The sequence below is a fragment of the Saccostrea cucullata genome, unplaced genomic scaffold (genome assembly GCF_032062105.1).
Source record: "Saccostrea cucullata isolate Sc308-1 unplaced genomic scaffold, CSIRO_AGI_Scuc_v1 ctg398, whole genome shotgun sequence".
NCBI classification, from domain to species: Eukaryota; Metazoa; Mollusca; class Bivalvia; order Ostreida; family Ostreidae; genus Saccostrea; species Saccostrea cuccullata.
In genome coordinates this window covers 17,833-28,208 of record NW_026929671.1, presented here as the reverse complement: position 1 = coordinate 28,208, position 10,376 = coordinate 17,833, and the positions used below count along the sequence as shown (strand labels likewise).

General features: G+C 34.5%; 1 protein-coding gene across 1 annotated transcript; it reads right to left on the bottom strand.

The window, feature by feature from the left end:
• Positions 1-8,148: 8,148 nt before the first annotated feature.
• On the bottom strand, positions 8,149-9,241 carry LOC134281719 (E3 ubiquitin-protein ligase TRIM56-like). Its single transcript, XM_062764150.1, has 2 exons — positions 8,743-9,241; positions 8,149-8,423 (listed from the first exon to the last, which is right to left on the bottom strand). Exons 1-2 carry the CDS (start codon positions 9,224-9,226, stop codon positions 8,149-8,151), a joined length of 759 nt encoding a protein of 252 aa, XP_062620134.1. The 5' UTR covers positions 9,227-9,241.
• Positions 9,242-10,376: the final 1,135 nt, after the last annotated feature.

Below are 10,376 nucleotides of genomic sequence, written 5' to 3'. Positions count from 1 at the left end.
ACTATTAATACAAAGCATATTGTCAATCAGTTTTAAGTTATACTAGTCAATTTTATTTGAAGGAGAGGGTTTGACAATTGCGTAATGTCCGTCATCCATAAGCACGGTAAGGCCTTGTGGCAATGTGCAGCTGTCTGATTGTAGTAAGCAATTTTCAAATCGCTATCCCTTTTACAGTTTTTGATTGATTTCAATAATTTTTGGTACATCTCATAGAGAACACTTACATACCCTATTCTTTATTTTAGTATTTTTATTTCAATGAAAAGTGTTGTCATGGTAACAAAAATTGGAAGTTTGAGAAGGGGACATCTTAAGGATTGTTACGATATCAACAAAATATGGGAAACTATACCGCGTATTCAATATCATGATGCACACTGAAATTAAAAATAAAGTTACAAAAATTGTCTTTATAAAATGTTGGTCGAAGGGAGGTGAGGAATAATATTGCCATAAAGACTATCTCTTATTTGATATAGTTAAATCTTGATTTGATGTCATCAGAATTATGCGAGAAAATATCTCGTCTTAAATAACCCTTTTTTTCTTTTTTGGAGATTCAGTGATCTTTATCGCGCCAACGCCGCGCACATCACGAAGGAACAGTTGGTACCCATTTTATGTCGACTTAGGTCAGTCGCAGCCAAGATTCGAACCCAAAACCTTCTTATCACGGAGCGATAGGTATTGTGATCAGTTCCACGTGTTTTAAATGTACATGTGTTATGCAAAGTCGTTTTCAACATCAACCCCCCTCCCCTCCCATTTACTAGCGTTTTATCATAGAATAACATTTCTTGCATGCAGATTCCAGCAAACTGACTCCGAGAATTCCCAACAATCTGTACTCGAACATACAATATCACTAGTTCAATAAGTTTTAGAAAACGGCCATTGGGCAATGTAAAAGAATTACGCACACTGCCTTTCGATTCCATTCTACATTTAACACCTATTAGTTTATTAAAAAGAGAATTTTGACATTATTTTTTTTTTATTGCAAACGTGTTTACTAGCGATTCAACTGAAGGTCTTATGTATAGATCTTCAAAACAGTATTTGGATTTGAAAAATATTTATACTTACTACCCAAAAAAAAATTAAACAATTTTAATTAAATTAAGAACAGCAAATCATCGCCTTCCAGTTGAGACAGGGAGATGGTTTGGAATTCCCAAAAATGATAGACTATGTAATCTTTGTAATAATGGGCAAATTGCTGATGAATATCACTACATTTTAGAATGTCAATTTTTTCAGAATGCAGAAAAAAATATCTACCTAGTAAATGTTGTAATAGATTAATTTTTTTTCAAATTTGCAGAATTGTTGTCATCTGCAGCCTCTAAAGTATTAATTAAACTATGCAATTACATAAATAGAGTATAAGAAAAAGTCAGTCCTCCGTCATTTTTTTTTAATTCAAAGTCGCAGTGGAAATGTCTGAATCTTAATCTTTTATTGATCTACATGGATACATGGACGGTCAAGTTTTGTTCCCTTCTGTGTACATACATATAATAACTATGGTAACAGAAAGAGAAATAATTCAGACGAAAGTTTCCAGAATTTTATTATCGCCTCATTTCCACGTAATTTGTGTAGGTAAATAAAAATATATTCCTCATCAACAATAAAAAATAAAATCTCTTGGTATTTTTTTGGTTATTTTCAATATAACTATGGATACTTTTGATACATTTTTATTGTTACATCATAAAAAATTAAATAAAGGCTATCTCCGATATACTGGTATATCCTGTCACCTTCATAAAAACCAGTTCTCTTTCATAGTACTTTATTTTAAAACATTTGTATTAAAAAAGAAAACTTAAAATGTTAATGAAGGGAAAGATTAATATACTTTTATTTTTTTTTCAATGAACATGTAAATGATATGTAGAATGATATTTGACGATGATATTTGATTATTTGAATAATTGTTCCTACGTACATGTATAGGAATGACATAAATTCGACAGGGATTTCTGAAACCATGGGTGCGCGCAACCGGGGCGCTGAGCCAATGACTATTATAACTACATGTACATAATATCTCTCCCAAAGCTAGGGATTTTTTTTACGTTTATGGCTCAGATCATGTCGAAGATTAAATCTTCTTTACGAATAAGTCATTTTGAAAATAAAAAATTTGTTCCAAGTATCAAAAGAATTAGTTTGTTTTACATTGCGTTCATGAACAATTTCATCATACACGTCAAACGTCAAATGACGTCATAGTGCATTTTCAGTGTTTTACTCGTAAAAGATCCAATATTCAACAACATATTATAAATATCTCTGTAACGGATGCATGTACCTTATAAAATCCATCATAAAAAATGTAGGGAAAGTTCCCAGCTTTCGGGTTATTGCATTTATTTTTATTTTCTTTTGTGTTGTAATTAAAATAAAGCCAACAGAAAATAGCACAAAATCAGTCATTTATGCGTAATTTTCTCAACTTCCTGGTAGGATATGCAATATTCACGTCAGGTTTACGATAATTTCCTAACACCAAAAAGAAAACCTTTGTGTAGCAAAATTGTTCAGTTTCTTCTCTAGTTTAAGAAAATATCAACTGTTTTATTGTATCTCAATTATTTACAAAACGCCAATAGTTTAATATCAGTGATGGTGAAAGTGCGTCCAAATGCGTCTCTGGGGGTTAAAGGGTTAAAGAAGTTAAAACCACCACTTCAAGAGACAGACATACCTCCATATCCATTTGCAAAAATTGGGTTAGATTTGTCTGGCCCATACCCTCGGTCTTTATCAGGGAACAAATATATAGTGGGGTTTGTTGATCTATTCAGTGGCTGGCCTGAGGCTTTTGCTGTGCCAGATAAAACAGCAGAGACAATTGCTCATTTGATTTTAGAAGAAATCTTTCCGAGATATGGGGCGCCTTTGCAAATTGTCACGGACAATGGGACAGAAAATGAAAACAAAATTGTCAGAGAAACATTACAAGAACTGAACATCTCACACGTTACTACATCATATTACCATCCACAAAGTAACGCAAAAGTTGAACGATTCCATCGCACAATGCATGATGTTTTGTCCAAGAAATTACAAGACAATCTGACGACATGGGACATACATCTCAATCAGACATTAGCTGCAGTTCGTTTTCACATCAATGAATCGTCCAAGTTTTCACCCTTTTTCTTGCTGTACAACAGGGATGTTGTTTTACCAATCGATAAAATTTTGAAACCTAGACGTAAGTACATGGGTGAAGACCTACATAAAATAGCGCTTCAGGAACAACACAAAACCTTTACGCGCGTTCATAGATTAATGAAAAAAGCAAAACAACAACAAATGAAATATGCAAATAAGAACGCTATAAACGAAGAAATAAAAGTGGGAGATCCAGTTTATTATAAAAACAATCAAAAACAAAGTAAATTGCAAAGTAATTGGAAACCCTTTTATCGCGTTATTGAACAAACTACGCCAGTGACATTCAAAATTAAAAATCAGTTGGACGGTCGAGTCGTGAAAACACATAAAGAACTCTTGCGATTGGCAAAATTAGATTGGGAAATTCTGGAAGGGGAAGATGGTAGACCTATAAGAAATGCAGCATATGCAATACCTCCTGAAAGTGACGAAACAGACGAAGAGAACAAAAATATTAATGACAATGTACCTGACACTGATGACCCCAATGACGAAACACCATTAGCTAGACTTGCTGATAAATTTAGAAAGGAAAGAGACGATTGGTCTGATGAGGACGATATACCTTTATGGGAGTTGTCCAAGCGCCTGAAACGAAAACAGACGAACACTGAGCAAGACATGGATTCTGAAGAAATAGATGATGCCAATGACACTGAGACTGAACATGAGACAGATTTTGATGAAATGGACATAAATGAATGTTACATACCAAGGTCTCGTGCTAAGAAACTAACACGCTGTAAAGAAATAAACGCGAAAACGTTAAAAGCCGTTAAGACTACCCTAAAATTGTTACTTTAAACAATTTTACATTTTAAAACAAGTATCGTCATCTATCACTAGTGCTACAGCAAGTAGCGTGTCTGGGTATGACATATCGGAATATTTTTTCTGAACTAGTACTTAAATGACAGTTTAATCTTGAAGTTTGATGTTGAAAAGCATGAATGTTCTAGGATTACGCTAAGTAATGTGTCTGAGTATGACATTTTTAGATGATGAAATCTAACCTAGAATAAAATTGAGACTTGATAAAATGATTACATGGTTGTTTTCTTTATGTGAAGCCTCTCTGTGACTAATCTAATCATTTCTGGTATAAAAGTGAAATACATTTTGAGTGACATACATCGCTATTTGTGATTTTAAGTTGACTCTTTGTTCAGACATCTTAAAGCGATTTTTGGTTCAACAATTTAAGGTGACCTTCTTGATTCCACATTTCCAAGATTTTCTTTATAAATTGAAAAAGATAAATAAACTATGAGAATATACTAAGTATTCCCGTAACTTAAAATGGTTGACTGACAAGGGTATATACATTCTCCTGGGGATAATAAGTACCATTATTATGGAGGTAAATGTGTTCTATCTTTAAATATGGGTATAAAAGGTCAAGGTCAAAAGTGTATTGGTTGTCCAGAAATAAATGATCTAGGTATAATATCTCAGCCAATTATTCAGAGTCGAGGGTGACCAAGTATCTAGAAGGCAGAGAGACTGAACATAACAAAGCTCCATCTGCACCAGTAACGAGCGTGGAGAATACTGAAATTAACCAGAAAAAAGTTTTGCAGACTACAAGATCACTATACCCACAATGGTTCTTAGAAAGCAGAGACGAAATTTTCTGATGTTGATGATGAACAGCAACAAAGATCAACACCATGTATACAAGTCTCGGACTGACCAGTTACAATTAAGCAGAAAGCTTTAATTAACTCTGTTGCAGATTACAACATTGTGTTTTTTTCGTTTGCTGTGATGCATGAACTTTTATTACCACTATACGATCACAAACATTATGACAATGTGTCATGTCTGGGATGTCACCGAGTTAAAGGAACATTTATTATTATCCAGTAGATGTCACCGAGTTTAAGGGGCATTCATAATATATGTCATCGAATTGGAGGGATATTCAACCCATTCTACGAGATGTCACCGTAATGAAGAAATGATGGTCAAGTGGATGTCGCCGTTTTTTCAAGGGACATTCATCATAATTCGATCAACAATTCGGGACATTCTTATTTGGACATCTGTGTGTTGTGTGTTATTGATATTTTAAAGTGATTAATTTATGGACATTTTAACTCATTGTGTTAGTGCGATTTATTTAATGAAACATTGGACAATGTTTCCTCCGGTTTGGGGAGGAATGTAACACAATGAGCGTATAAATTATAAGTTTAATTGGTATATTAATTTGTACAGTACATTTATCTATGTTTTAATATTGTGTTATGAATTATAATTGATACTATCAGTGTGTAACGCGACAGACAATAGTATCTTAATTACGAACTTGTTTACAAACTCTGGGAGATAGAATACAATAACAGAGCGTCTTCATTTGACGGACAATTAGTTTTTACGATGTGTTGTTCTCAAGCATTGACACTTCCAATCAGACTTTGTGCAGAGCTGCAGCCATCTAATTAACTGAAGAATGTGCAAGATGCATAATGTTAATGTAAACAGAGGACATTGCCGTATCCTATAAGGAGATGGGAGACAGAGCTTCAGTGAGGGGCGGACAATATGAATATTAATGAAGTGACACTCTAACTAACTAATTGCTATTACCAAATATGTGAACCCTATGATGCAGCTTCTTGTACAAAAGGATGTGCGCACTGAGTATCAATAGCTTTTAACATCTTAGCTCCGAGACGGACTATAAGAGCTTTTACCATCCTAGCTCCGAGACGGACCATGAGAGCATATACGAACTTAGCTCTGGGACTTGTGTGACATAATGACTATGTGAGCTTTTACCATCTTGGCTCCGAGATCTTTGTAATTGAACTTTCCATGTACCATTGTTTGTTTAACCTTTGTTGTGACTTTATGATAAAACTATGAACTTACAAAAGTCTTCTTAATCCAAACACATTAGTTAATTGTGTTATAAGTTTATAATTCCTATTTTCTTTGAATATTGAAACATTGTTGTACATCTTCACTGATGCTAAAAATATCCCATGCGTTTTCCACCACATTTAGTTTACTTTCTAACCTAAAGCATTTTTTCCATTTACTTTCATACCTTGGTTTATTCCTTCTAGGTGAAATTAAAATGTCATAAAAATCTCTGATCCCTTTTGACTCTTGAACATTATTTCATAGAAATTGGGATAACAAGGAGAGTTATAAAGAACATCATTAACAGTAAAAGTTGAATTCATTTTTCTGACATTTTGTAAAACACCTTGAAATAATGTAATAGGGGTTGAAAGATTATACACCTCACAAAATTCTTCAAAACTCGTAGACTGACTATCAGGAAGAAACAAATCTTTCATGTATTTACACCTTTTTCAGCCCAATCTTTATAGTATATACAGTTATTAGATATCTTAATATTGCCATCTTACCAAAGATGATCTAACATACTGTAGAAGCACAAATTTTCGTTGTTTTGTCATCAGAAATAAATTCTTGTGCATTTAATTTCGTTGTTTTAAAACTAACCCTATTCAATATATAGTCAGATAAAATTTCGTGTGGGATTTAATTTCGTTGAATTTTTTTAACAAAGAAAAAACCGAAAATCCCCCACGAATATTTGTGCTTTTACAGTAGATTATGTTAAGGAGTAAGTCTTAACAAACCCTGTAAACATTGGTTCGGAGGATAACATTCTGAAAAATTAGACAAACGAGAAGTGAGCAGAACACTGATGAATAATAAATAACTCACACACCAGTATCTGGCCATTGGTATCTTTCATTATTGGGGTGAATGTAACGATTATTAAAACTTTTTCAATTAGTAGTAGTTTTAGAGGTAGTTATGTTGTTTTTAAACAAGTTCATGGTGAATAACCCGATCTTGATGTGGCCGTCACGTTTGATTGGAAACCATTCCATATTTCCTCTTACGACAGGTAAGACGTTATAAGAAGGAAAAATATACTAAATACTCAGCAGCCTGACAAGCTGTCAGACACAATCATAATTCTTAATTCGTAGAAAGCTTCAAACTCATCTTTCCAAAATTATTTAAAAATTCTCTCGTTTTCTGTACAATGTGTGTCTTGTAGGCAGTTAAGTGTTGCATTATGTTCTCTTAAATATTTGAATACATCTTTCCTTTCACTTTGATCATGTAGTCCTCTACAATTCATGAAAATAATTTTAAGCTTACTAGCCATACTCGTATATAGATTTGAACATGTACCCAACATACACATAATTAGACATACACAACGCTCAGTCATTATAGATTGAAAAACTGAAGAAAAAAAAGTTTCCTGCATATGCTTAGAAGAAAACCTTTATGAAATATAAGGAGAAAACTACTTATGAGTCCGTCTACTTCATCCAGATTGTGTCAGTTGGCTTACAGTACTGTAGTTCCACTTCGTCCTCCCCCCCCCCCCCCCTCAATTATACGCGTTTTGAGACGAGCGTGTCTAAGCTTGTATGCTTGTTGGGAAAGGATGCTGCGGTTTTTTTTCTTCTGATGACCGGGTAAGTCTGTTCTCACAGGTATTCCTTTTGACAAGTTATTGTTCCTGACCTTCATTAGTCATTGCGGTCTTCCATTCTGACGCATTTCACGATTATGGCTTCTGGCGCTGACTCCTGATAAGAGTTGGTAGTCGTGTTGTTCGGGAGTATTTTGGATAAGAATTTGTCGGATGCTCTCCTAGTCATTCCTAAATCATCAGCAAAAAGCTTTCACACCACTTCTGCAACATTTTCTTTTTCACTCTTTCTACACCATTTCTAAGAACATTATACTTCCTTGGTGTGTTTCTTGGTAAGTAATGTAGTTTTTCAGCCCCTTAACGTTTAACTCTAGTTTCCAAAGAGCTTTATGTTTTGAGAGAGAATACTCCATCTCCGTTACTTTGTCGTCTTGACTTTGGATAGCTTTCTCAAGGACGTCCAAAGTCGTTGAATGCACAGAACTTATTGTCGATAGACTTGTACATCGTCGTCAATCGTCATCAATATTCTTCTCCATTGTTTTAAATAATTGTATCATAAGTTCTTTGAGGTCATTTTTAGAAATACCCCCTTTCTCAACTTTCTCAGCCTTCTCACCAGCTCTTCCTGCGTCTTTCGATTTACTCTTTCGAGTTTCCTGTGACGAAGTTTTCTCCGGTTCTATTAAAAATTGGTCTTGCACTTTCTGACTGCTCCTACCTTTTTCTGGCATTTTTTTTTTGTTTGGAAACAGCATACTACAATTGTTCATATTAGCACGCAAGCCTGTTGAATAAGAAAAAAATCACTCTCTAGCCACTCGACACGTCTACATCGTAGCCTGCAGGCACCGGACCCAACGAATGAATTTTGGTTTTCCATTTCTTTATTGAAATTGCAGCTGTCAAACATATTAAAAAACCTGGACTTTCATTACTCGATAAAATGACTGCAAAATGTTTCTGACTTTAGTTAAAAGTTGTGATTTCATTTATTTAAAAAATTCCTGTAATTCATGTGTCTTATTAATGCTTCCTCTAAAATATATTGTTTACAGTACTCCGTAAACTCCCTCTTCACTGATATCATCACTCCTTACATGTACCTGTCAGATAATCATGTCTGTTTATGTATCTGTATGCAAACACTCTGTTGTCATTCAATGATCCAACCCATAGAAGGTGTTTCTTGTTATCATATCCCAAACACCATGGTCTATGTATTCCGTGTTGTTGTGTCAGTATCACTGACAGGAAATTGCCATCCTTGTCTATCATCTGTACAGTGTTTGTGTTGGCATCGCATACAAGGATGTGTGACAGCACGTCAGTACAGATTCCACGTGGTGCTAGTGGTGATCCTGATGGAGGGCCTGTGTAGGAGAAACGATGCCTACCCGTACTGTCTGTCACCACTACAGCACCACGGTCCCAATCAGACACAATAATATCTCTATTGCTATTTTCTGTTATGTAAGCTGGATCACTATACAGTTCTTGGCCTGTGTTGCCGTGTTGTATGGTCTGTATATATTGTCCTTCGTGATCATATCTTGTTATTTTTCCTGTCCATGTATCGGTATTCAACATGCCGACCAGCAGAGTTTTACTATAAGGTGAAAAGTAGACGAAGCGTGGTATCCATGGTCCAGTTTTCGTTATCAATGTAGATTCTATTCTGTTATTGTGAGATAATTTATTGATATTATCATTTTTGTCAATGTAAATAAGATCAAGAGTGTTATTTACAGTGTGTGCTCGATTTCCACAATCTGTTAGACAATGTAATTCATTTCCTTCTGTGTTTGTTAATATGATACTGAAATGATCACTAACCCAAAGCAGGTCTGATTTCATTACGGAAATATAATCTACCTCTGTAACACCTGTGGCTATCAAAAGTTTGGTTAACACGGGTTTAGATAACATTTCCAATTGATATGCAATACAAATATGCCTTTTTGTTGTCTCCATGAATAGGATTTCGTTCAATATCTTGATCACATCTTCCATGCTGATGTTCTCCGTCAGGGAAAGCAGAGCGTATTTTGGAAGTTTACATGTTTTTTTATTTTTGGAAACTCCTTTTTTCTTAAATTTTAAGAGAAAATTTACTGGTCTGTTTGTTGATTGTATATAATTGCTTTCATAATGCTCAACTCTGGCCAAATGAATGTTCATTAATTTCTTCTGTTGTTGTAATCTTTGTCTGATATAACTTGAATACCTGATTGTAAGATCACAAATTGCTCGGTTTTTAACTGTCTCGTATAAAGCTGATACGTTTGATTGTCGGTTGGAGATTTCTGTCTGAAGTGTTTTCATATCAGTTTTAATTTGTGCCAAAAGAGAACAGCTGTTATAAAGTTTTTCACTTTTGACATTGTGAATAAAAATATCGTATCGGTAACGCTTTTCTATATATATAAATTCACTGATCACTTTGTCTTGTATCTCTCTTCTTCTACATTGGTATAGAAGACACATACCGCATGATTTACAACATTTGCTATATGGTGTTTTTAATTCTCTCAAACGTATCTCTTCTCTTGAGATGTTTTCAAATTTCTCGCGGTAAATCACAACATCGTGGTCTATGGTATCCAGATCTATAACATGTCTCTCTTTACACTGTAGACAAAGGCCTTGTTTACACGTGTTACAGTAGAATTCTGTGTCCCCCTGACACTGGGAACACTGCCGTATCTTACACTTTTTGGTAAAGGTTTCATATAATGCA

What these genes read in the sequence shown, in the direction of transcription:
- LOC134281719 (XM_062764150.1), bottom strand. Translation starts at nt 9,226, where the DNA reads ATGTTGAATACCGATACATGGACAGGAAAAATAACAAGATATGATCAC. An exon ending in CAGACATGATTATCTGACAG is followed by an intron (nt 8,424 to 8,742) that starts GTACATGTAAGG and finishes CTTATTCAACAG; the next exon opens with GCTTGCGTGCTAATATGAAC.